Source organism: Acipenser ruthenus, chromosome 2 (genome assembly GCF_902713425.1).
Source record: "Acipenser ruthenus chromosome 2, fAciRut3.2 maternal haplotype, whole genome shotgun sequence".
NCBI lineage: Eukaryota > Metazoa > Chordata > Actinopteri > Acipenseriformes > Acipenseridae > Acipenser > Acipenser ruthenus.
This window is the reverse complement of record NC_081190.1, coordinates 14,379,405-14,407,343: the sequence shown is the minus strand read 5'-3', so window position 1 is coordinate 14,407,343 and position 27,939 is coordinate 14,379,405. Positions and strand designations below refer to the sequence as shown.

The 27,939-nt window shown below is 37.0% G+C and overlaps 1 protein-coding gene across 1 annotated transcript in view; it reads left to right on the top strand.

Annotated features, from left to right (window-relative positions):
• Window positions 1-27,554, top strand: part of LOC117969169 (death-associated protein kinase 1-like) — a 60,553-nt gene extending 32,999 nt beyond the window's left edge. The window contains exons 4-26 of the mRNA XM_058989989.1: window positions 823-961; window positions 2,264-2,393; window positions 3,498-3,546; window positions 3,634-3,660; window positions 4,790-4,942; window positions 6,194-6,239; window positions 7,169-7,258; window positions 8,262-8,354; window positions 10,689-10,808; window positions 11,622-11,720; window positions 11,960-12,058; window positions 12,729-12,827; window positions 14,222-14,419; window positions 15,207-15,404; window positions 15,867-15,965; window positions 16,915-16,992; window positions 18,162-18,381; window positions 18,785-18,970; window positions 19,537-19,734; window positions 21,038-21,176; window positions 21,860-21,980; window positions 22,878-23,066; window positions 25,158-27,554. Coding sequence (XP_058845972.1) covers window positions 823-961; window positions 2,264-2,393; window positions 3,498-3,546; window positions 3,634-3,660; window positions 4,790-4,942; window positions 6,194-6,239; window positions 7,169-7,258; window positions 8,262-8,354; window positions 10,689-10,808; window positions 11,622-11,720; window positions 11,960-12,058; window positions 12,729-12,827; window positions 14,222-14,419; window positions 15,207-15,404; window positions 15,867-15,965; window positions 16,915-16,992; window positions 18,162-18,381; window positions 18,785-18,970; window positions 19,537-19,734; window positions 21,038-21,176; window positions 21,860-21,980; window positions 22,878-23,066; window positions 25,158-26,396 — 4,009 coding nt within the window. The 3' untranslated portion in view covers window positions 26,397-27,554. The remainder of the gene's footprint in view (window positions 1-822; window positions 962-2,263; window positions 2,394-3,497; window positions 3,547-3,633; window positions 3,661-4,789; window positions 4,943-6,193; window positions 6,240-7,168; window positions 7,259-8,261; window positions 8,355-10,688; window positions 10,809-11,621; window positions 11,721-11,959; window positions 12,059-12,728; window positions 12,828-14,221; window positions 14,420-15,206; window positions 15,405-15,866; window positions 15,966-16,914; window positions 16,993-18,161; window positions 18,382-18,784; window positions 18,971-19,536; window positions 19,735-21,037; window positions 21,177-21,859; window positions 21,981-22,877; window positions 23,067-25,157) is intronic.
• Window positions 27,555-27,939: the final 385 nt, after the last annotated feature.

The window sequence follows — 27,939 nt, the reverse complement described above, 5'->3', positions numbered from 1 at the left end:
AACTGGAGGCTGTGTGGTCCAGTGGTTAAAGAGAAGGGCTTGTAACCAGGAGGTCCCCGGTTCAAATCCCACCTCAGCCACTGACTCACTGTGTGACCCTGAGCAAGTCACTTAACCTCCTTGTGCTCCGTCTTTCGGGTGAGACGTAGTTGTAAGTGACTCTGCAGCTGATGCATAGTTCACACACCCTAGTCTCTGTAAGTCGCCTTGGATAAAGGCGTCTGCTAAATAAACAAATAATAATAACTGTACAGTGTTGGGAAGCGATACTCAATTGGAATTCTCACTGGGCCGCTTGATAAAGACATTATTGATTGAAGTAATAGGCTTAACAACCCCCTAACTACATTAAAACAATTAAGTATTCAGTGTGTGTTTGCATGCAAGCTCTTTTTGGATGTTTACTTAATTCTGTTTGTACCTTAAAATGTATTTTAATAACTGTGCATTAGCTCTTGGGCATCTCATGATCTTTGCAGGACATATTTTGGCCAATGTCCATAGATTGAATACCAACATGGTATTATGCCAGTGTTTTAATTGGCAAAAAATAGTACCAATTTATAAAGGGGGGGGGGGGGGGGTGGTATTTCATAAGGGGAAGGTGGTGTGCCATGATAACCTTTCAGTGCACAAAAAAAGGTTTGTTATATATCAGTTATGAACAGATTTAATATCAGAACTAACATAAGAATGTGGTAAAAGCTAGGTGTTCTTACAAGATATTATATTTGTAAGTTGTCACCCAGCTCCCCTTGATGCTTACTTTCCGTATGTTAATCGTTTTAAGTGTTGGTTAACCACCTTCTTTGTTTAAAACAGCGTGGCAGGTGGGGAACTTTTTGATTTTCTTGCTGAAAAGGAATCCTTGACTGAGGAGGAAGCTACTGCATTTCTCAAGCAAATCCTTGATGGAGTTCAGTACCTGCATTTAAAGCACATCGCTCACTTTGATCTGAAGGTATGCGCTTTTCTTAACGCTTTTCTTAACATTGGAAGAAATGGCAAAGCTGTGATAATACAGGTCTACAACAATGTCTGGGATTGTGACTTTGATGGTTTTGTTCGTTTTATAAATGATTATTTCTGCAACTAGCTTGTGATTTAAAGATATGCAATCAAAATGTATCGATGTACAGGATGATAATCCCTTCAAAACTAAGCTCATCTGAACCTCATGTCTGCTCATGCTTTCCTTTTAGAGTTCTCCTGTTTTGTCATTTCATTGTCATGGTGGTTTTTACAAATTTATTTATTTTTTTATTTTTTTTAAAGACAACTGCATTTATTCAGAGAACCACTTATCTGTTTGTGATGTAAATTATTATAGTCATTCCTTAGAACCAAATGATATTGGTGGATCAGACTCTTCAGATTTATCACACTTATATATCACTAGGGATGCACCGAATCCAGGATTTGGTTTCAGATTTGGTCCGAATACCTACTTTTTGAGCAGGGTTCGGATTCAGCCAAATGCTTAGGATTCGGTGAACCGAATCCGAATCCTATATTCGCCCAGACACACATCCATTTTAATACATCCCTCCAATGTGTGCAGTTCTTTAAATAAGACACGAATCCGGTATTGAACGTAACTGTTGTATTTAATAACAAGAACACGTTTGAACTCTGTCGCAACTCTCAACTACCTAAATTACTGGTGGCACACACACTAAACACGTCACTCAGATAATAACAATACTATTAACTAAAAGGCTCAAAACTATAGATTGTGCGCATCCCTTGTAAGTAGCTGCCAGTATGTTTTTCATTCAACAGTTTCCTTCAATTTTCTTGACAGTTTTTGTAGATTTGGTATTCGGCTGAATCTTTTGAGATGGATTCGGTATTTGGCCGAATCCCAAAAACTTGGATTCGGTGCATCCCTATATATCACACTTACATTTTTACTTGAACATGATAGATGGATGGATGGATGGATGGATGGATAGATAGTTCGTTGGGATCTACTTTTCAGCATTTCTTGACATACTTGTTTGACAAAGCACAAGCAATACAGTATTTTATTAAAGTTGCAAGGATGGATTCATAAAACAAGTCAACAGCAAATATTTATCTGTGTAATTAATTTTTAATGCATTCAAATAACTTAAAACTAAACATGCATACTAATGTATTTTAATGATTTGCATTGTGCCTAATCCCCATGCACGTGGAACATGTTTGTGTTCGTAGAAAGGGCATCCTACATTTTGCATTTGATTTCCATATTTGATCCCTCTTTCCTGCTTTCCCACAGCCTGAAAACATCATGCTGCTAAACAGAAATGTGCCCCATCCTCGCATTAAACTCATTGACTTTGGATTGGCTCACAAAATTGATTTTGGCAATGATTTTAAAAACATCTTTGGAACGCCAGAATTTGTAGGTCAGTGTCAATATTTCATTTATTTTCCATCTTTATACAAGGACAAACTTATGTGCAATGGAAGAGGTTCAGATGATCACAGCATAATGCACTGTATAATATTTATTGGAAGTTTATTGTGGTTGCTTGTGTGCACTACAGGGTAGTCTTTGACAATTACAGTGTTGCTCTTCTGATATAGGAGTAGTGGTTAGGGCTCTGGACTCTTGACCGGAGGGTTCTGGGTTCAATCCCAGGGGGACACACTGCTGCTGTACCCTTGAGCAAGGTACTTTACCTAGATTGCTCCAGTAAAAACCCAACTGTATAAATTGGTAATTGTATGTAAAAATAATGTGTAAAAAATAATGTGATATCTTGTAACAATTGTAAGTCGCCCCGGATAAGGGTATCTGCTAAGAAATAAATAATAATAATAATATTTAGTACTATTTATTAACATTTATCTGAAATTTGGAATTCAACTCCAAGCAATCTTTTTTGTGCCAAGCAGAATAAATAATATTTCAATTCTCAATTTTCAATTGCTAAAGAATATGAAGAACATTTTTGCTTTGGAACATTTATTAAATCAATGTTATGATTGACCGAGATCTATGGCATATTTTTTATTACATCATAATTTTATTTAATAGAGAAAAAAAGTAAAAATGAGCTAAGCCTCCTAGTAAACGGCACAGTTCGTGTTTAGGGGTTGCCTGTGGTATGCAGCACACACATTTGAGTAAATAGACTGTCCACCACATGACCGAGTGAATCTGTTGGGAGGGAAACGATAGCAGATGCTCGGTTGGTAGGTGCTTCCATATCCAAGACTGCACAGAAGAGCTGAGACTGTGGGCTGTTTTAGAGAACAGAGTCTGCAGCAGATTTCCACCATCAACTTCCCTGAAGGAACTAGAGAAAGTACTCCTTGATTACTCAGTTCTCTCTCAAGAAAACCACCCTGTAGACTCATCACCTGGCTACAAGGGATGGCCATGCACCCTGTTGTTATTGCAGGGTGTTCTGTTTGATTTAAACTCATTTCAACAGATGCATTTTGTAAGGTGCAGGTTTATTATAAATAATATATTATATTTTCTTTCTTTTTTTTTTTTATAGCTCCAGAAATAGTGAATTATGAGCCTCTTGGCCTAGAAGCAGATATGTGGTAAGAAAGCAGTTTGGTGGATCATTTAGAAATGATGCATTTCTTTTCATGAACTATTGACCATCTTTTTTTCTTCTTTTTATTCAGGAGTGTTGGTGTGATAACATATATTCTGTAAGTACCAAGGATTTTTAAAGAAATGTATTACCACCGTTTAGCTTTGATTACACTTGTTGCCAGTACTTTATACTGTGATAGTACATAGATTTAACACTGCCACTAGAAGCAGTTGGGTTGCATATATGTTTCTTCCCTAAAATAAGATGCTTCTTGCTACTAACTAAACCCATTTCCATTTTTCATGACTTTACAACTTCTTATTCACTTTTTTAATAAATGTGTATCCCTTAGTTAGTTTTACAATAGTGTCTTTAGTTATTTTCTTAATTTACCGTTTGTGGCCCCGGTGTCCTATTTCCTCTCCCTCCACCTGCTGCACAGTCATTATGTGTACTGGGTTTTTATAACATGTCTGCTCCTACTCCACCTACAACACAGTTATTGTGTCGTACAGCACAGTTGAGATCGATTTCCAGAAATAAAACAAATAAAATGCTAATTTTCAACCAACAGTACCCCATCAAAGTTTATGATGCACTTCAGTTATTGTGCTTTTAAGATAAACAATACAAACATTGCTGCAATATATAACAGGTACAATCTGGTGAATAGAATTATTGGGCTAGTATTACTATTTGACTGACAGAGGTATATTAGAAATGCAAGTATGCACAGAATTTGTTTTTTTGTGCTGGTTTTCATGTGACGCATTGCTGGTGTTCTGCTGACCCCTGTGTGAGACAGGGTGATAGGGTATGAGCTTGAAAAGACCATTCACCCATAGGGATTGATCTTTAACTAGCCCTCCGCTAGTGACAACAGTGTGTATTGGATTTTTAACTACAAAATGACTTCTGACAAATGTACTGCACTTGAGTGCAATATGTTCACATATTACAAAAGGGAAAAATGACTTCAGGCTGGGGAGTTCCAGAAAAATACAATTATGAAGAACAGAATGACCGAACACCGTGATTACGTTTGAATGACTGGGGAATGTTTCAAAGTTGTCCTCGACTTCCTGTGAAGTTCAATCAAAGTTTATTTGTTATTAAAAAGGTTTGCATCTAATGTAAAATGTATTTGCATTCTAAGAAAAGTGTTTTTGTTTTTTTTATAACGGTCCTTTTTTTAAAATGTGTTGTTTTGTTTGTTTTTGTGTGTGTGTGTGTGTGTTTAACAGTTTGAGTGGAGCATCGCCTTTCCTGGGTGACAGCAAGCAAGAAACGCTAGCAAATGTATCTGCTGTTAATTACGAATTTGAAGAAGAGTTCTTTAGGAAAACTAGTGGGCTGGCTAAAGATTTTATAAGAAGGCTTCTGGTAAAAGATCCAAAGTATGTTTATCATTTCTTTAAAATAAATTATATAATTGCTGTTTTAACTATTTTGTTGCAAGATGCTGTAGTTTACAACTAGTCGTACTTTGATTTTCATTATTTTACGTAAATCAAAACCAGTTTACTTCCATATGAAAGCAAATAGAATATATAAATATGTGGGTGTGTACAAAATAAATGTCTTCAGAGGAATAGGGTTAAGAGGGTGGCTCAGACCCCAAAACCAACAATGCATTTTCCACTTCCCAGTTTTGATTAACACATGTCTAAGACTTATTTTACTGACTGGCCAAGTTAAACCCCTGATCTCCTGTGGTCTGTTACTGACATCCTTCTTTGTTAAACAGAATATGTGTGCTTTAATTTCATTTCCTGATGATGTTTTTAAAGAGAACTAAAATACGGAAGTTATTGTTGTTTCTGGGCAGTTACAGTAGGCTCAGCACAGTATTGTCATGTGTGGGTTATTGTTCTTATAAACAGTATGTGGGATAAAATGGTCACTTTAATTGAAAATATACATTGTTATGAAAGTGAGACGTGTCAAGTATAACTTGGTGTTTCGGGGTGGGTTTTTTTAAAGGTAAGTGGGTTAATGTTAATGTCAGGCTCAACGCATTTCTCTATTCATAGGCAAATGTCAGCAAGACTAAAGATGAATTTCACTACAGGCTTTTAAATCGTCCAATGATCCAATAAGGAAAACATCATATAGTTATCACAAGATAACTGCTACCTAGAAGTGATATATCATTTTGACAAAAGTACTACATTCAGATAGAAAGTAATTACTGGAATATAAATCTGATATGTGAATTTGTCACTCAAATTTGAAAATTGATGTGTAAAGGAAAGTCATGCATCACAGTGGTACTTGTATACAGTAACATACAATACTTTGTCAGTTTTTTTTTTAAATAAGTACCAATGTCTTTTCTATCACCTGCAGATGCAATGTTCATTTTAAACATCTTATTACATTATTTATAAAAAAAAAGATTATGCCCTCTGGATGTGCAACGATAGCTTGAAACGTTGGCAAGTACATATTTAAGATTATAACATAACACTACCACTCACAAAATTTCATCAAAACCTGAAACAAGGTTTGGTTGTAAATTCCTTTCCACTAAGATCACTTTGACTCAGTGTGGCATTTAAAGGTCATGTGAAACCATAACAACGCCTTTTAATTTTAAAGTGTTCAAGTATTTATGACTGCAATATTATATGTCTGTTTACTTCTAGAAAGAGAATGACAATTCAAGATAGTTTGGAGCATCCATGGATCAAGGTTAGTTGTAACAGTTTGAAATAAATACCATTCTAAACCTGGCAGGTTTGTGTATTTCTGTATGTCATGCTTATAAACATAATACCTCATTTTAAGGTGCATATTTAATATATCCCTATCTATTACTACCAAGATGATCTATATAATCCAGGGCTGGCAATGTGATTGGTCAAGCAAGGTTCCAGCTGTCCGTATATTGGACAGTTGGAACCTTGTCACATATTCAAAATCACTGCCTGCCTCACAGAATTAGTAAGAAGTATTGGACGGTAGCCATCTTGCTTTTAAAGTTCCAGATGTACAGCTGTAATTATGAAACCGAATGACCAATTACCTGCAAAAAATCCCAGAGGAGTCAGCTGACATACCGATTTGGCTGAAGAACAATTAAATGAACTGGAAGATAGCAACAAAAAAAAAAAAAAAATAGGAAATAAAATTGCTGTCTCTATACTGAGTCACCCCGACTTTGTCACTTAAAATGTATTTTTAGCGGTTTGTAAATGCTACAGAAAAACACAAAAAGACACTTATGCACATTATCCACCCCTCACAGACAGGGGAAAAAAATAACTCTGTGCCGTCTCATAGAGTTATGTTCCAATAAAATTAATTTACTCATCTTAACTTCGTGTTTTGTTAAAAGTTTTGAATGGGACTGCTTTATTGGTGCAAGGGTATTTAATACATTGAATATACGGACTTCTCGAGGGTTGGAGCCCCGATGCGTCCGTATATTCAACGTATACGGATGCCCTGTCGGGCCTTATTGCGCGCATATATATATATATATATATATATATATATATATATATATATATATATATATATATGAATACCATGATGTAAACCCTACAGTCTAAATTATTTTATTGTTATGGAAAACTTCACATTGGCAGGTGTTAAAATGTTTAATATTTCCTCTTTAGCCCAAAGATACACAGCAAGCACTCAGCAGAAAGGAATCTGCAGTAAATATGGAAAAATTCAAGAAATTTGCAGCCCGAAGAAAATGGAAGGTAACTTTAAGATGTATTGTTTATTTGTACATGTTACTCATTTTTAGACAGTGTTTTTTAAGTACAGTGCTCCCTCGCTGTAAAGCTCTCGGTTATAACGCGCCTCGGATATAACGCTCCTACAGCATGTCCCCCGATTCCCTATACTAGTGACTCATGCAATATTTCTACAGTAAATACAGTACCAGTGTTCAAACTGTAAACAACGTCTCAGTCTAACTCCCGTTTCTGTCTCTCCCTTTTGATACAGTATCTGAACTGAAGAAAAGCTTATTCAGCATTGGGTTTATAACTAAATAAATATTAGGTCTATTACGTGGTTATCTTTCCTAATGCATTTACTTTTTTGCTGCGAGAGGAGCTGCGGCTTTTTCCGGGAGACGAGAAACTTCAGCTCCGGTAGCAGAACCTGGGGCGAGCCCATTCCCTCTTCCCCCTCTACCGACCCTCTCTCCTTCTCGCACTTGGTTTGGTTGTCTTTCACTTCGAACTGAACAACCGCCGTTTAGCCAGGTTATTTATAGTTTAAAAACTGCTAATTAAAATGATCCACGAGTGGGAATGTTACCACCTTCTTTTTTTATTTATCTATTTATTTTTTAAACATAGCATTGATTACATGGTGCTTTATGCATGGTTAATTCACAGAAAGTTACATTTTTGCTTCACTATATGTGCATTATAGAGAGGGAGTTATTTTATTTTGTATTTTAGTCAGATGTGTGTTATGTGTCCCGCGGCGCCCCCAACCCCATTTCTAACGATCTTGGGTTATAACGCTCATATTGTGTGTCCCCCAAGACCCGCATTCTAGCGAGGGAGCACTGTATATACATTTAATATAACATTACAAGTACAGATGTTATGTTTTCCAGAATAAATAACGATTGAGGGTAAATAGTAAAGGATCACAGCAAACCTGCAATACAATGCGAGTACTGGCAAATGTATTGTGTCCTTCGTGCATCATGACACCAGTGTTTTTATTGTTCTTCATATGTAGCAATCGGTGCGCTTAATCTCACTGTGCAATCGGCTGTCAAGATCATTCCTGTCCAGAAGTAATATGAGTGTTGCAAGGAGTGAAGACACCCTGGTAAGTAGTCTACTGTCACAAATCTTGGAATGGATGCCTCTGTCTCAACGGGAATTAGCTGGGTGGGTAAATAAATAAATACTGAGTTTATCTCAACTGGTTTCACAGACACCAATTAGCACTAGTGTTACCTTAAGTAAGGTAGTCCAAGACCAGTACTAAGCAGGGTCTGTTTAACTAGCCCCTTGACTAATTTGTTATATACGTGTATTTCATTTGTGAGCATTTCATAATTTTAATCACAGTGGCAGATTTGAACCAGGTCCTGAGAATGAAAGATCAGGTCACTCATTTAGGACCATTATCCTATGCAAAGAAACTTGCAACAGGAACCCATGAAAGAGCAGTGGTCGTCATTGGGTTCATTTGAACTGGAGTAATTTACTAAAGAAGCACAAGGCTTTGTTGGAAGTCTGAGAGTACTGTAGTTAATTGGCAGGTCCACAAAGTCTACCTGGTTTGTAGAATGTGAAGAGGCAGGGGAGTGGTCTAAATATTCCCCTATTAGTAATGAGTTACAAATATGCAACTCCATAGCAGCCAAGTGGTTTGAGTTAAATTGCTCCCAGGTAAATGGTTAATGATTTGTGAAATATTAACTGTCCATGAGTGGTGAATACATTTAAACACACTGCATATCATAAGAGTACAAGGTCACATAGCTTGCAAAGGTCTATCCGTATTTAAAAAAAAATACATAGCTCACACAAACTCATAAATTCTATTAGAAATGTTTCATCTTCCTAGATTTAAGCAAATACATCAAAGCTTGTATTTTCTGGTATCCCCAAACCCAGTCCATTTAACCTTTGCAAACTTCAAGGTTACACATGACTGCCCTCTAGTTGCTATTTTAGGGTTAATGTAGTTATATTTTCCAACTTGAAACTGTCAGTTACAGGGTTTGTTGCGAGTCTTGCAATGTTTTTTAACAACGGTTTCCATCATTCATAATATACTTTGTTTTGTTACACAGTTAAATGGATTAATGTGGATCTGCATGATATAACTAATGCCGTACCATAACAAAACTAAATACGACTTAATACCCATTTGTATTTAGATTAAATTATTAATTTGACCTATCTTTTCTTTACAGCCTCATGATTTTAAGTTGTATTATTTTTCCTGGTAAAACAGCTATGTCTGTAGCTTTGAGAGTGAATTTAGGACCTGCTGGTAGTCTGCATTAAGGCTTGACAGGGTCTAGCCTTTTCCCTTTAGCTGTTACATTCTAGCTGTGCAGCTAAGCGTTCATAGATGCCTGTCATTTCTAGAACTCTGTTAAAGGTTATGGATTTAAGTGCTATTTTCTACCAATCATTTAAATACCATAAATAAATCAAACTCCTTGCACAAAGTTACACAGCAAGCTACATAACGCATTAAAATACCTCAGTAAAACATACACAGAAATAAAGTATCTGTTAAGTGTGTAATTATTTCAAGACTAAATACTGTAGATCTGATTTTCAATAACATTTTATTCTTAGGACAAAGGACAAAGTATTGTGATATTCATACATGAATAGGTTGTTCATTTAATCAAGTTAAAATTGCTTGCACTTTATGATGACAGTTTCATGAAAGACGTGATACAAAATAATTGACTTTTGGTTTTTTTTGGTTTAAATGTATTCATTTTTCAAAATCTCTTATTTTAAGGGGACCATAAGCATGGCTAATATATCTTAATATATTTTCCGTGCAGTGGAATCTCAAAACCAGCTTAAGAACTAATCAGTCAAGCACAGCACTTGAAGCCAGCAATGCAGCCTGCCCCTGGGACTCCAGCAATTTGACTTTAAACAAAGCTCACCCTGCTTATTGCTCTTCTCTGAAACAAAATACTTTGCTTAAAGCCGCAAGCTGTGTGTACAGTAAACACCGTCTTTGATTAAAAGGGTACAAATCTGAAAGTACAAAGCTGTGTTTTATATTTTATATTGTATAATCCATCCATAAATTGTTAACACTGCAGTAACATTTAGTCATTTGTTTAATTTTAGTTATTATGACTGTTTCTTTCTTTTGTATTATTCCTCAGGCTAAAGGTTTATTAATGCATCCTATGTACATCCATGAAATAACTGAAGTTTCAGATTAATCGTCACTCTTTAATCTTTGAGGTTTCATTGTAATATAAATAACAATATCTTTAGTGCAGAGACTCGGCTAATTCATTTGATGGCCACATAGGAAAAACCTTAGTCCTTGACTGACACAAAGAAAAATCTTTAAAGGAACTAAAACTAGAAATGTGATAACTACAAACAGATGCAAACAAATCCCAAGCTTGGGAAGAATGACTGTTGTCTCTGCTTTCTTTAAAAGGATGAGGAAGATTCCTTTGTAATGAAAGCAATCATTCATGCCATCAATGATGATAATGTCCCCGGATTACAGCATTTACTTGGGTCACTGCCAAGTTATGACATTAACCAACCTAACAAGGTAACAGTAACAAGTCACAAATATTATGTACATGTTCTACCTATTAGTTTTTAAAAAAGGTCAGTGTTTAAAAGGACTACTTTACAACTTTGAATGATGTTCCAAGCAATGTGATGGTCTCAACTGTAGTATACAAGGTGATAATAATTTAGAATACCAAGAAACTTTCTCTTTGAGAAATGATTGCTGTTCCACATTAATTTCAAGGTTGGGTGACAGGAAATCTGAGAGACTTGATGGCACCCTAGTTTTTCTTTGACATGGCCTACCACAACATGTAAAACAAGGATCTTCTGTGAAATTAGAAATACAAAAATAAAAATAAAAACATTTGAAGATATTGAAAACGACATGTGGTCGAAACATTTGTCATTGAATTTATTACATTTCTTTTAGTATTTCTAAATATAGCACCATTGAGTGTTTCATAGTTATGGATGATCTGTAAAGTTTCTCAAGAACACAATTGCAATTGATTTTGTACTCTTAATTTTAAAAAAAAATTAAGAGACGAGGATAGAAAGTAATGAAAATCTTTCTTTTTTGAACAGTAATAAAACAGCCAAAATTTTGATTTAATTGCCTTGAGGTATCCAGCTGTGTGTCTGCATGAGAGGTTTTATATCAACTCATGCTTTATTAAGGTTAAATTGTTTCTGCAAATGGAGACCATTTTGAATTTGTGCTTGTAAGCAAGTGTTATATGTAACTGGCTTATGAGTCTTATCATTCTACTTCCATAAAAACAGAAGAGAAACGACTGGAGTCTTCTCCTTTGCACATTTGAATGTTTCAATGCTTCATTTCTTGCAGCACGGAACACCTCCATTGCTTACAGCAGCTGGCTGTGGGAATATTCAGATGCTTGATTTGCTCATGAGAACAGGAGCACAAATCCACGCAAAAGACAAGGTTAGGGCTTCCGGGATGGTTATGGCTGTGTTTGTGTATCTTGTTTGACCACGAGTCTGAAGTTTCATTGGCACAACTTCAAGAACCAGTAAACATAACATAAACTATACATGCGTATATTCTGGCATACCTGACTGTTGAAATGCGAGTTATATGAATGCTCAGTCTTTTAGTGTAGAGTAAACATTTTAAAATCAGTACCGCTTGCTTCATTTGAACTGTTTTCTCTTTTTTTACAGTCTGGCTCAAATGCTGTTTATTATGCATCCAGGCATGGTCATGTGGAAACCTTAAAATTCCTGAATGAAATGAAGTGTCCTCTGGATGTTCAAGATAAGGTAATATAAACACTTGTACACACACATGCACAGAAATACACTGTCACTACTCTTCCAGAGTGACTGAAACCAGTGCTGTATCTTAAAATGGTTTACTAGTTTAAGGCTTCTGACTTTAGGCCGTGCATTTCATAATGTAATCTGACTCACAAATCTAATTTCTGTATGATGTGGAATTATGTTTTTGTAAGACCATTTCCATGGTTACTTACAGAAGTCACAAAGCATAATAACAAATATGGTATTGCAGAGATCTGACATACCAATTTGTAATCATCTTGGATCTTGGTATACTTCTATTAAATATTGCAGTTAAATGCTGTTAAAACCCAAGCTATGCTTCTTAGAGAATGGATGTACCTTCCAAACTTTCATCTATTTAATGAGACAAGTTCCCAAGTGGTGGAATATGTGTGTAATTTAGGTAGTCATCTTATTATATATGTGTGGCTATTACACCTTCCAGTACTATAATTCAATGGGCTGTAAAATTATTTCCCCAACAAATTTGATGAGTACAGGCAGTTTATATTGAAGGTTCGAGAATGATGGCTCTGCGCTGTTGTTGTGGCAATACTGTGTATTATCAGAAATACATTCATTAAATCACTAGCTACAAAACAATGATGATACATGAATGGCTGACATGTTGTTTGTTCTGTGAGCACAGTCTGGAGAAACTGCTCTTCATGTAGCTGCCCGATATGGAAACCTGGACGTGGTTCAGTATCTCTGCAGTATTCAAGCCAATCCTAACCTTCGAGACCGGGTAAGTGCAGTGAAACAGGGAGCCACAGCTTGAAGGACGCTAGCTGACAAAGGAACCTTTTCTCTAAAACAGGGTAGTCGTGATTGCTTGGAGAAGATCATGCAAGCTGTTGTTTTGTGGTTACGTTTGGTTTTAAAAACAGACAGCTTACTGTCCAATGTTTCTCAAATGAATTCCTATCATAGCAAGGGGCAGACAATAGATTGGAAAGCACTTGCGGTTTGTGTAAATAATCAATGAACTGCCCTACGTAGCGTGTGTCATTGAGGAGGCACAGCTGGTTCACAGTGTTATAGTACATGGTTCTTTTAATTACATTCTTTTTCAGCCCCTTTATGTGAACCATCCAGATGTATAATGTGCAGTTTTTATATGTCCTTAAAAAGCACCTCTAAAAGTCTCTAAGTGCCTCTAGCAGTATTCTTGGACATTTGTTTCATTTGCCCCACAGGGGATATTCCCTCATTTACGAAAGCAAACAGCAACGCTTCCTGCAGCACCCAGTCTTCCTTGGAGGTCTCTCTTCCAGAAACTGACAAGGCCAAAACCTGTTTCTAAAATCTGATGAGACTGAAATCCAAGCTGGTATGGCTGCACGTCAGTGTACATTGGAATACAATGCAAGTTGGCAACAGCATTTTGAAATTGGATTCAAAGAAAACTTGGAGCACAAAGCGTTTCTGACATGAAGTTTGGGAGAACCCAGTTACTTTTCTGTGTATTAAATATTCTTTAAACCTTACCAAGAGTAGGATTGACATTTTAAAAGCGTGTTCTGTTTCTGGTAGAGATGCATAGACCTATTTGATTGTTTTGGATTGAGTTCCCCACCCAGATGAAGGTCAATGGTGTTGATTGGGCTAGTTTGCCTTTACCAGTGAAACAACTGAAGAAGCTGCTGCTTTAGTTTTGTGCCGAGTGCTGCTCTCCACAGAGGCTTAGAAAAGCTGACCGCTTTGTGGAGAACAGCAATTTACAAAAATCAATGCAGCTGTTTTTTTTGTTTCAACTGGAATGGTGAATTAGCTCTATTGATACTCACCTGCAGCTCGTTTTTACTACAATAATGATACCTTCCAGTTGTTCATTCATATATATCTAAGCAGTTGCAATCCTATTGTTCCCACACCATAAAAGGACCATGTTAGAAAAATATTATAATAATTTGCTATTTAATGCAAAAGAAGGTAACAAGAATGAATTTTAAAGTAGTGTGTGATTCAGTAACCTGTTGGGAGAAAAGAGATGCAGCCATGCAGAAAAAGTGCTGTGGCACTCGCTTCAGGAAACCGCTGTCAGAACTCTAGAATTGTTAGGATTAATGATTTGGTTGTTCTAATATTTTTTTAAGTAATGTTAACTATGAACTACTTTTCTTGCTACTTTTCTGGCAGGAGCAAGAAACCCCTTTGCACTGTGCTGCTTGGCACGGGTATTACTCTGTTGCCAAAGCTCTCTGTGAAGCTGGGTGTGAAGTGAACTTTAAAAATAAAGAAGGGGAGACCGCACTCCTTACAGCATCGGCCAGAGGATACCGGGATATTGTGGAATGCCTGGTGGAACACGGTGCTGACCTTGATTCAACAGACAAGGTTGTTCATTTAGTAATGGTCATTCTGAAAGAGTGTTGGTCATTTTAAACGATAATATGTTATAACGTGTTTTGGTTAGAAATGTATTGACGGTGTGTAAATCTGTAATAACCCAGTATTCTGCCACATGTGTACAATTCTCTTCTAGGCTGCTGTAGTGTAACGTTTATGCAATGTTTTTGTCGTCGCAGTCAAACTGCCTGGTTACTGCCAGGTTGTACGTTTTGAAAAATACATTCTTAAAGCTGTCTTCCAGAAATACCACAGCGAAATAAACAAAATACATAATACAAAAATTTATTTTAAGAAAACTGAATCTTGTGGTAGCAATAGGGTACTGCCTGGGGTCTTGTGTTCTGTTTGTTTTATGTCTTGGGAAGTTTATTTATTTATTCATCATTATTTGTGGCATAAAACTGATTCCAGACAGTAACCTCTTCATGGGCAATTATACTTTTCATTGGAGGAGTAGAATTATCCTATCCATGCTACAATAACCCAAGTTCTAAACCAGCTTTGGCTGCCAGCATGTGGTTTACTGGTACTGTGGAATGTACTCTATATAAAACATGCATTTACATTTAATGTGTGTGTGTGTGTGTGTGTGTGTGTTTATTTTTTTTTTATAATAGTTACCTAGGGGGGGGTGGTATACAGTGTTTTAGGACTTGATTTAGAGGTTTTATTAGTTCAATTTAATTATTAAGGATATCTGGACAGCTATCGAAAGTAATGTAACATACTTTTTAAGTGACTGTAGATATTGTTGATGTTTTTTTTTTTTTAGGATGGGCATATTGCCCTCCACCTTGCTGTCAGAAGATGCCAGATAGAAGTGGTGAAGTGCCTGATCAGTCACGGCTGTTATGTGGATGTACAGGATCGACATGGCAACACACCCCTGCATATTGCCTGCAAAGATGGCAATGTTCCCATTGTCTTGTGTCTCTGTGATGCAAAATGTAATCTGGATATCCCAAATAAAGTGAGTGAAATGCACGGAATTGGTGTTTTTAAACCCGTATTATGATTTTTTTTTTTTTTATAAAAGCTTAGAAAGCCATTTTACATGTAGTATTGTTCTCCTTCATTAATTATATCAAGTGCCCACAAGTGTAGAGTGTTTGTTTTCTTGCATGACACTGACAGCAGCATTTATACATTTTGGAATATATCTGAAGTGTAGAGCTTGCTGTATTATCATTAGGTCGATATCTGACTGATAACACTGGCACCAGGGCAGTGGTAGAAAAAGCTGCCCTTTTTGTGGTTGAAAAACAAGATCACAGTTCCGCTGTCGTTTTTTAAACCGTGTTCCTTATTAAATACTCAGATGTAATTATCAGAGACTTTCTTTAACAAAGAATACCATAATAAGAATAAGAAAGTAAAGGCATATCACAAATAGGACATTTCAGAAATCTGTATTCGTGGTTCAATCTTGCAGTATGGAAGAACCCCACTACACTTGGCAGCTAACAACGGAGGCCTTGAAGTTGTCCGCTATCTTTGTCTTGCTGGTGCCAACGTAGATGCCGTAACTGCAGTAAGTACCACATATGTCAGCTGCTGCTTTCTCAATAGATTCATTAATAGGTAACATTTAAACATGCTTGCTGTGCTCCTTTCTTAAATTAGGGTGGGCAGAGTATAAAATGACGTCGTGGATCTTGTTCATAGGACAGTATATTTCTATATTATAATAACCTGGGAAAAGCTGTTTCAGCATCCTTCTGCAAGCTCTTTAGACAGCCCAAGTTCTATTATAGTACATCTTACCATTAAAAAGATATTGCACTGGTGTCGGCAATGGGCCTCTTTACTACAGTATTTCTACATTAATGTGCATCCTTAGAGCAATAAACCAACAGCCTTTCATTGATTTGCCCAAGTCCACTGTCTGCTACAGATGAGTGCAATAAACAAAAAAAACACTGTATACATGTTTCACATTGTAAGGTCGCTTTTGGACATCAATCAAAATGTAGCTGAAATGATGCATAAACTGCCACATGTTCCTTTCTTTACACTTTATAGCATTTGGGACTTGTTCCCAGTATGTGGTGTTTCTTAATCAAATAGGAATCATTCGGTTCTCACAGTGCTGTACCAATCCAGTGTACCCATTATGAGTCACTCTGTATCAGACACAAAATTCATACTCCTACAGTGTACAGAAAGTCCCGATTACATGTCGAACAGAGTCTGATGTAGGGTGCTGTTTTTCCCCCACCTATTTTTAATTCATTTTACAAACCTCGTGGACAGATTTTTACTGTAGATACAATAAAAAAAGAAACTGTAATATTTAATAACCTGCATTTTTGCATGCCCTGCACTTTCAGCAGGTGTTTCCTCAGGCGATAACAGCAGATATAAAAAGCTTTCTATTTTTTACCATCAGAAGTTATGCTAATATAGTAGCTAAGCCTTCTCGTACAGTAGCGCACCAGCATCAGAGAACACATTGTGGGATTTTTTTTCTTATCAAACAGGATGGAAAGACTGCAGAAGACCTTGCAAGAAGTGAACATCATGAGCATATATCCAGCTTGCTTGGGAAGCTTAAAAAGGTAATTTTATTTATCTGTATGTAAATTGACAAAATGGATGAACTAGTAGCACATGAAAATCTACTGCTCCAACAACTGAATTGCAGCATACATTCTTTGATGCAGGAACTGCATATGGAGGATTTTTTATTTATTTTTTTGTTAACGCATGTCCCTGTCGACATTTGAAGATTTGTTGACTCGAGCGAGTCCTTTGGTGATTTCCCAAAAATATTTGCTAATTCCTTAGTCTTCTTTTTTTATTGCAGTCGTTTGTATTCGGCGCATCTAGCATCACATAAACATTTTCTGTCATGAAAAAATCTATCAATTGCAAAATTTCCTCATGCGTCCATTTGTCTGTAGCTGTAATTCCAATTTGGCAAAATTGAGAGTGAAATCAGGTGATTAGAAAATGCAATATCATTGGATGGACACCCACAGGCAGATAGAAAAATTGTCAACTGAATTGCTGGAAATAGAGCAGTGGTCTAGTCTAGCAACTCGATTGCCAGTCGAGTTCACAGATAGTGACACACAGTCAATTTTTATTGTCAATTTGAGTTGCAGAGAAAAATTTGCTTTAGAAATTGCTTCTGTATCTCTGGCCTAAGTGGCATGAAAGAGAAACTGGCTTCAAAATCTGTTTTCTGCTCTGCTTCAACTGTTAGTCTTTGTTTTTATTTCTTTTGACTTTTTATTGCTTCCTTCTAACACAATAGGACAAAGGGATTTCTCTCAGAATCCACTTTTACACACACTCTCGCTTCCTTTTGACATAAATGTCATACCAGAGGAGGCCACGGACAATTCAACTGTTGTAGCAAAATAAATAAACCATGTCAATTATCTTGGAAGCCGCAATCAGGAAGATAATAGGCCAATATGTTCTAAACATAATCATTACTTTAGAACTGCAGATAAAAACAGCTGCAAGTCTTCCACCAATTAGTTTGAATACAGCATTGTATGTAGGTATACTGGTAGCATGAATTGTTTTATGTTTGACATCGATAGACCTCAAATGACATTCTGAAAATTTTGCATGCTTTGTTATTCTTCTAAAGTGAAACTCTCTTTGTTGGGCCAGCAACGATGATCTATACGGAATAGTAGTGAAAAAATAAAAAGGATATTGTCAGTTATGACCTGACCATAGCAACACGGTTTTATTATCTTTGTCTTCTTAGGATGCACACAAAGGAATTTACATTCAGCAGCTCCGCCATACTCAGAACCCACAACCAAGGATAAAGCTGAAACTATTTGGGAACTCTGGTTCAGGAAAAACGACACTACTCGAGTCCCTTAAGTGTGGTCTTCTAAGGAGTTTCTTCAGGAGACGACGGCCCAGGCTGTCCTCTACCAATTCCTCCAGATTTCCACCGTCTCCGTCGTCAAAACCCTCAGGTATCTCATGTAGTTAAGAGGCTCTTGCCAATACTTCAGCGAAACCTTTCTCTGTAAATACTTAGCAAGAACATTAACATAATAAGATTAACAAAGCACTGCCTGATAAGATCTAAAACTGCACAAAATGTCACTAAGTCGATTACTATACAGTATCTTAAACACGCTTTAGGAGAGTACTGTGAATATAGATTTTAAATAAACAGCACCCCCTGGTGTTTAAATTGAGACCTGGTCTTAAATGATCCTTCTGTAGTTCCTAGTTTAAAAGCATTATAGTGCCACCTGGTGTTACCATTGGAAATGTCTTCCATGTCAAACTAGCAAAAGGGCACAATGCTTACAATAAAGCTTTAGTGTGAAAACACTTTAGTTCGCTATTCATGCTATCTTTTTGTTTTAGTTTCAGTGAGTATTATGAACCTCTATCCGGGTTGTGAAAATGTCAGCGTCAGGAGTCGCAGTATGATGTTTGAACCCAGCTTAACGAAAGGAGTCCTGGAGGTTTTCTCACCTTCGAATAATTCCCACTCCACTTCTGACGACCAGTCGACCAAAGCCATTGATGTACAAAATGGCAACATAAATGGTATGAAGTTCCTTTATTTTTTTTACATCTCTGAGTTAAAATTCTAATGTGTCCTTTTATTATGTAACACCAGGTTACAGTGGTATTGTAGTCCACGCGGGTAGGGTACAGAAACTGTCCTACACAAGACCCCCAGTTTTTTGACCATACAAACTTCTGATGACTTCTTGATTTAATGAGACATGTCCTTTATAAGAAGCAGCATATTGGTGCCATGGCTATTTGTTTAATACCAGATGTAGCCAGCTATTTTCATTTTTCACTCCATACTGATTTTCATTCTAGAGATCGCTGGGTTGCAGTAGGAGATGCACTGTATATTTTGTGCAAGTTAATTAATTACATAGATGATAAATAATAAAATGCATAAATAATGTTACTTTTGTAAATTCGTTTTGCATAAACATGATATGAAATAGTATCAGCTTCTACGCTTTTTATTTTTTATATGTATTTTTGGTGCAGTCGATCCATGACAAATCAAGAGGATTGCTAATCTTCATGTCTCTGTAAAATAATAATAATACTAATTGTGTGCATTTCTAAGGCGTGTTTTTGTGTTTCAGGAGTAGGTGATTTTAGTGTGTGGGAGTTTGCTGGCAATCCTGTCTATTACTGCTCTTATGACTACTTTGCTGCAAATGATCCCACTGCAGTCCACGTTGTAGTTTTCAGCTTGGAGGAACCCTATGAAACTCAGCTCAATCAAGTGACTTTCTGGCTTAACTTCCTTAAGTCCTTGATCCCACCAGAGGAACTTACAGGTCTGTCTGAATTTAAGATTACTGCAACTTTGTTTTGTTGTTTTGTGTTCATATCGACCCCATTTTCTTTAACCTTAAAGCCTAAACTTTGCCAAAATGTACTTTAAAAGAAGCTTTGAATGCTCTTTAAAATGAAACGTGAACACCTACAACTACTGAAAGGCTGCTGTCTTACAAGATGAATACATTAGGCATGGAAAATAGAACAAGTAGAAAACACTGAGCAGACCGAAGCCTCTTAGACCAGAAGCCCCCTGTGGGTCAACTGACCTGATCTAAAATGATGGAAAAGCAGTTCTGCAAAATGTAGTGTAAAAGTTTCTCCTGGCCGGAGTCTGGAAAGGAATATGTTTCAATATAGGAAGAGTTTGCACAGGTACATACAGGGGTATATCTTGGTTCATGTCAAAGGGCCTCTTTCAGGCCTGTCCATGTCATGTGATGTATGAGTTGCACCCCTTGTGGTTTCTTCTAGTAGTTGTTTCTCATAATGTCTTTGTTCCACACAATAAATGTTACTGCCCTGCCATAAATCCATCAGGTCAACTCAGGTGTCCTTCCTGGTTTTTGCTCTAACCATACCCTAAATTAGTTAATTGGACCAATTAAGCTTCTAATAAGGTCCAATAAAGTACTTTAGGGTGCAGCTGGAATAAAAACCTGCAGGGACACCAGCCCTCCAGGGCACCCCTCATTTAGATGCTGGTTCACTGTTTGTGTAAGTACTGTAGAAAGCGTTCATACTGTTGTGAGCTGTTAGATTCAAATCTTTATCAATTGATAGCTTGTGACATGTGTTTATGAATATTGTATTTTCTACTATGAAACCATTTATACCATTAACTGGCTTTATAACACTCCCATCTTCTAGCTGTTACTGCAGCCTGTGTACTGTATATAGTTGCTTTGTGTGTGTGTGTGTGCATTGTGGAAGTTATTGAAGCATGCTTACTGTTCTCATTGTTTTAGCAAATGAGGTGACAAGAGGGATTTTTATTTACACACAAGCTTACTCAATATGACATTGAGAACTAAAATAAAAATGTTTACGAAACCTTGTGGTGGGAAGTGGAATGACTTTGCTAGTGCTCCCCCGGGATCAATAATGACCAAGAACATGCGTCTCTAGAAATACATCAAAACAGATTACACTGGAGACAGTATCACAGTGAATACAGTAGTGTGGACGTTATTAAATCCACAGGGGTTTCAGTAATGTTAAATCAACATCAATTATGCAGCAATTTATTTGAACTAAATATATAAAGATTTTCCTACTCATTTTGAACATTCTGTTTTTTAGCATTTGGTGGGAAGATCAAAAATCCATTGAGAGTTGTGCTTGTGGCCACACATGCTGATATTGTGAATTTGCCTCGTGCGTTTGGAGGGGAGTTTGGGTATGATAAGGACATTTCATTACTGAAGGAGGTCAGAAGCAGGTAAGTTGCTGTTTCTGCTTTATTCCTGGGAATATCCTCAATAGGAAAGTGTATCATTCAAAACTCATTGGTAAATATGCTTCACACTGATAGTTGTCCTATTAGGATGCTAATATTCCACTTTATCTTATTTTGCCATATGTTTATATTTATTCTCAGGCACAAAAAACAATGAACTGACAAATACTGTTAACGGGCATGTGACAAGGTAGCGTCACGGCCTAAGCTGTTACCGGCAGGAAAGAGACCTGTGGTTGCTGGCAGGGACGGATTTAACCCCATCCCTGCCAACCTTGCATTCCCACACACACACACTGTTTACAACAGCAGGGCTTCTGCACTTCCACAGGGCAACAATAAAATTCTTAGTTCAAAACTCAAAAATTTAAATTATTTAGAAAGGGTTTAGTATGTACAGTTGATTATTATGGTATTGAAGTATATCACTGGGGTTAGTAAGTCACGTTCATTCTTTGATCTCATAGAAGATATGTGTCCAAGAGGATTAGGTGACGAGGTCTTGGTAGGTAGGGGGTGAAACAGCTTTTTTTTTCCCAAAAAAGAAAATATTTCTAAATTTTAATGTAAATTATGTAAGGCTTATTTATTATGATGTAGGAGTTCAGTTATGATTTTTTGACACTTGGTTTATATTAACTGCATGTTCTGGATTTGTTTTTCAGGTTCGGGAATGATCTGCTGATATCTGACAGACTATTTGTTCTGGATGCAGGAGCCTCGGGGTCTAAAGACATTAAGCTACTCAGAAACCACCTACAGGAACTTAGAAATCTTCTTATTTCAGTAAGTGCTCCAAATGCAATTCAAGGCCTTTATACCCGACATGCAGTAGTGCTTAAGTTAATAAAAATGTCATCTTGTCTTAGTGTAACCTTTTAAACTTGAGAAGTCAACAACATGTCCCTATATATCTTTTACATTGTCTATCAGCGCATTCCTTAGAGATGAACTTTCAAGTCATGCCCACTGGGAGTATTTTAAGAATCTTGTGGTTGTACTTGGTAAACAATACTGTCTTGTTAAAATGGAAAGTCAAAGCACATTTAAAAGTTGAAAAAATAAATACAGTGAAAAGTGAATGAACTGTTCACAAAAGGGACTGATCCTTTGTATCTGTTTAAGATTACTCGAAGTGTCATCTCTCATTCACTTGAAAAAAGATTATCTGTTCAGGCTGGTAAGAGCAGGTGACCATTTTGTTCAACTTGGTTTTGATAAAAACATGCTGAGGACATTCTTGAACATGTTATTCTTGGTGTCATAATGTGGGATACACAGAGGCTGTCTATTTGATAGTATTACAATGTGGGGCGATATGGAGGAACCTGTCAATCTGGCTATATTTCGAACTTGCATTATTTCATGTGCTTAGATGCGTGTCTCCTGCTGCATTGTTTGAGTGGAAACAAGTGTGTCTTGTCTGGTGTTGAAGGGTTCTGAGATTGTGTCACTTTATCACGCTTGCTGCTTGTCACAATTCGTCATGACCTGGTTAAGCCCAGGGAAGTTCTTTCCCATGGGGGGGAGGGTTTCACCTGGGAGCTGGGAGACTGTTTTGATGGACACCGCACTCAATGCTACCACTGCATTGAGGGACTAGCTGCTTACACGATACCAATGATTAAAGTAATGCATTAATATTTACATTCGCGTTTAACAATTTTTGTTTTTGTTTTTCAGGCTTGTCCCCCAATGACACTACTTTGTGAGAAAATCATTTCAACGCTCCCTTCCTGGAGGAAAGTGAATGGTCCAAACCAGCTGATGTCCTGGCAGCAGTTTGTTTTTGATGTTCAAGAACAAATTAATCCTTTAATCAGTGAAGATGACCTACGGGAGATAGCCTTCCAGTTGCACAGCATGGGAGAGGTAATGCATGTTTTCCCATTCAACGTTATGTGTAAAGCACAATGTTTGATTGTTCATTTAAGGGTATGTTACGTATGCTCGTCATGAATAAGGCTGCCACCTATAATCATGTAAAAGTCTTAGTTTACTAGTCCAGAAATCCGTCATGTATCCACCCGTCAGATATCCGCCCTAACCATCGATCCACCATGATCAATCTCTTCAGCACAGTGTGTGTGTGTGAGTGAGAGCGAGAGAACCAGAACCAGGGTTGGATACCGAAGCGTGAGTAAGCAAGTCGAAACCGACGACAGTCAGGCGAGTAGCCAGAGTTCATTTATGATTGAAAAGAGAAGATTAGTTCAGAGATTTTAGATCCCACCAAAGTTTTGGTAAACTGTGTTGTATGTACTCCTTGCGCTACCATTGCTGGTAGTGTCACAGGAGCTGTTCAGTGTGTTGCTATGTAAATAAATCCTGTTCGCCTGCGGGGGGGCATATCAACTTCAACCTCCGTCTCAATCTCCTGCCTGTCACTCAGCAGCGAATGCACACACCCACACGGCAGATGGCTACTCTGTCACAAGCATTAATACCCTGTATCTTTCTAGACAAGGGATTTAGGGGAGCTGCCTAATTTAAAGTTGAATCTCAAAACAATAATTGTGTGAAATATAGCAATTTATACAGCTTGTGTATAATGTTATTTAAAACAGGATTCATTTATCCGACTTTTTACATATCCGCCCTTACTCTGGTCCCACCACAGTCAGATACATGATGGACTACTGTAATAAACATTTAGAGAATCCATAAACTAACATTAAGCAGAAGACCAGTCTGAATCATTTTAACCCCAATGTATTTTTGTATTTTGTTGCAATCGCATACTGACTGAATGGCATTTCGCTTCATTACCAAACAACCAGGCTTTTTTTTCCCCAAAGACTGGCTGTAGGTGTTTCATTGTTTGTTTACATATTTGTGTGCCTGCTCTAGCATACAAATGCTTGTTAAGAAACTACAGAGTCCACCGTGAACCTGACCAGACTAAACTTCCTGCCAAATGAATCCTCTGAGGCTGGCTTGCTTGTTTATCATGATGCAATGTCATCATTTTAAAATACATTGTCCTCTCTATGTGGAGCAGGAGATGGTATAGGAAAAAGGCAGGTGAAATTCAATTGAGTTGTTTCAAATGACGATATAACCTCTGATACGATCACTAATAATTCATAAGAAATAAAAAAGCCAGCCTTTTTTGTATATCTAAAGCAGTTTTATTGCCTGCGTATCTTTTATTCTTAGTTTACTTGTGTACGTTAGCTGTAGGTTTGCTCAATATTTGACAGAAATGAAACTTAACCGACAGCTGGTGTGTGACCAGTGCTGTTCAGTTTACAGCAGGCTGTTTGCATGTCTACAGAAAAAATGTAAAGGTGGCTGCCTTAGTCATGGATAATCTTTGTCATGTTTTGGAGGAATGCGTCTAGGATATTATATGCTGTGATAAGGAGCTCACTTTATCAGACACTGCTATTGTTTGAGTGTTTGCAAGCTATTCAAATGTACTTCACAGCTGTTCACGTCTTTAGCTTTGCTGTTTGTCCACCAGGTGTCAGTATTACTTCATTTAAGTGGGTCAGAATTAAAAAATATATGAAATTGCATCAGAACAAAAAAAAAAAAAAAACAGAGTAATTAGCTCATAATTTCATTTTCTGAGTGACATTGATCCTAAATGGGATAACAAAAACAATTAAAATAAATAACTATGGTACAATGTCAAGACTGTTATCACCCTGTTAAAGCAGTCTGGTTAGTTTCTGGGTAGCTGACTCAAAAAACAAGGCACAGCAAATATCATAACTTTCTGTTTTTATAAGCACAACACTGCCAGTTATTAACTTTTGTAGCCTGCTATGACCAACTTGATGTGTAGCATGTTTTATTTTTTTTTTTTTTTACATAAATAAATAAATAAAATGCATGTTATACTGGGACCAGGTAGAGATTCACAATACAAAGGTTCATGCATATCCCTTTTTTCATGGCATTAGTGTATTACTGTTAATGTGATGGCTGACCTTGACATTATTTCTTTTTAAACAGATTAATATAATGCAAAGTGAGACCATCCAAGACGTGGTTCTCCTGGATCCTCGGTGGCTTTGCACCAGTGTGCTCGGGAAAATCCTCGCTATTGAGAACCCAAAGGCCATACACCATTACAGAGGACGCTACAGAATAGAGGAGATCCAGAGCCTGGTGTCGGACAGCGATGTGGATGAACTGATCCAGATTTTGGATGCTATGGATATCTGTGCCAGGGATTTAAGTAACCCAACAATGATTGATATTCCTGCTCTGATCAAAACAAACGGCCTGAACAGATCCTGGACGGGGGATGATGAGGAAGATGAAGTTTTGGTCTATGGAGGAGTTCGTATTGTTCCTGTGGAGCATCTTACCCCTTTTCCATGTGGCATCTTTCATAAACTGCAAGTGAATCTGTGCCGGTGGAGCCACCAGAAGCCAGAGGGAGATGATATTCGATTATGGACAAATGGAATCAAACTATCGCATGGAGGGGCAGATGTCATGATCTTGCTGGTCAACCATGGACAAGGTATTGAGGTCCAGGTGAGAGGACTGGACACAGAAAAGATGAAGTGTTACCTGCTTTTGGATTTAATATGCAGCATTATTGATAACCTGATAGCAACAACTTTGCCAGGACTTCTTACTGTGAAATATTACCTCAGCCCCCAGCAGCTAAGGGAACATCATGAGCCAATAATGATCTATCAACCTAGAGACTTTTTCAGGGCTCAGACACAAAAAGAAGCATCCCTTGCAAACACAATGGGGGGTTACAAAGAGAGCTTTAACAGCATTCTGACTTTTGGGTGCACGGATGTTTACTATCAAGGAAATCTCGGCATGGATATACACATATCAGAGATGTGTCTTTTGACTAGGAGAAAACTTAGTCGCCTTTTGGACCCACCAGATTCAATGGGCAAAGATTGGTGCCTCTTGGCCATGAACTTGGGTCTTACTGATCTTGTTGCTAAATACAGCACGAACAATGGAACACTGAAAGAGGTTGGATTCCATCCCAGCCCAACGTCTGCTCTTATACAGGAGTGGAGTGGCAGTCCTGAAAGCACTATCGGGATTCTCATTACAAAGCTGAGAGAACTGGGCCGCAGAGATGCAGCGGACTTCCTCATGAAATCATCCTCTGTTTTCAAAGTTATCCTGGAAGCTAATGGCCAAGAAGCTTATGCGTCAAGCTGCAATGGAGGAACGTCCTATAATTCCATTAGCTCAGTCGTATCTCGATAAAATGAAAGCAGTATGGTGAAATGAATGTGCAATCTCAATAGACTTCTAACGTTAACCTGTTTTTGGTTGTTGCTGATAGGGTTGGAACTCTAGAATTTGCTTTCCTAAATAAGGGAGCTAACCTGAATTAGTATGCTTTTATGTACTTTCACACCCCTTCCCCCCTTTTTTTAAAGTTTATACTTGTGTTTTGTTTTCTTATTTTTCTGGCTGTCTTAAACGGTGGAGGAACACTTTTATTAGCACTGTTTGTATTCTTGAACGCAAATATATAACACTGCCATTTTGATACTGTCTTTCCATTTGATAGGCGTTCCTTAATTATTGTGTTTGGCATATGGTTAAACTTCCCTTAACAAAGATAGTATTACAAGCTTGCTTTTTACACTTTGTATAATTGTATTTGCTAAATACTGTGTGTTATAAAGTTACAATAATAAAATGTGTATGCCTGGCAGAACGTATTACTACAGTATATTGTGTTTAAAAAACATCTGCAAGTGCCTTCTTATGTGATGGTTTATGTGAAACAGCAGTTACTTATTTTGTTGAGTACCACCCTATATAGAAATATTTAAATAAATACATGGAAGAAACACTCGTTTTTACACCAAAAGGGTGTGCTACAAATGGAGGTATTTCTAATTGCTTGTCCAGCCCCATCATTGAAGGGGTGCTTACTGAATTGCTTCTGTGTTATTAGACCGGTCTTTTTTTAATACTGTTTTTTTGTTGTTTTTTGTTAACAATATTGCAGGAATATTTAAAAGATTTCAGATGAATTGTAAATGTATAAAGTTAATTATACATGTATAAAGATAATTAAAATGAAGCATTTGACTATAAAGATAAATCCCAATTTTAAAGTGTCCCTATCCAGAATAATGTGATGGGTTCCTTTTATTGTGTTTGTTTGTTTTGTTTTGTTTTTACACAGATTGACTTCACTCGTTTGTTTTTGTGTCTCGGTTCACTATGTAAGGTATCAGAAAGAAAAGGGAAAGAAGTCTATTTAAAACAACATGTACAGTCATTACTTTGCACAATTGTTCTATTTATATATTATGTTCTTTTAAGCATGTCTTGGAATGCAATGTTCTTAATACTTTCTTAAACTTTATATACTAGTAATATTTTATAATAAATTGTTTAATTGAGGTTTTGTGTGTGTGTTTTCTACATATATCTTTCACAACACAAAAATACAAATAGTCTCAGCATTCAGAAGATTGTTTTGTGTGCTTTGGGCTCCATTACATTGCTGCGTGAGACAATGTTAATTAATAGCCTTTTATTTTTGTAAGCTATTTCCCACTTATTGTGTAGGTGAACTTAATGTCTAATACATGTACTTTAAAATAAATTAATAAAACAATAGAGCTCATCCCTGTTGGTCCATAGTTCTCTTTACTAGAGAGAGACGTAGACTGTGGGACGGGATTGACACAGAGTCAATCATAAATTCTGAAGTTAGACTATAGGAAAGTGATGTTCTAGTTTTACCTTGGACTCTTGACTTCTTATGGTCAACATAGCACTCATC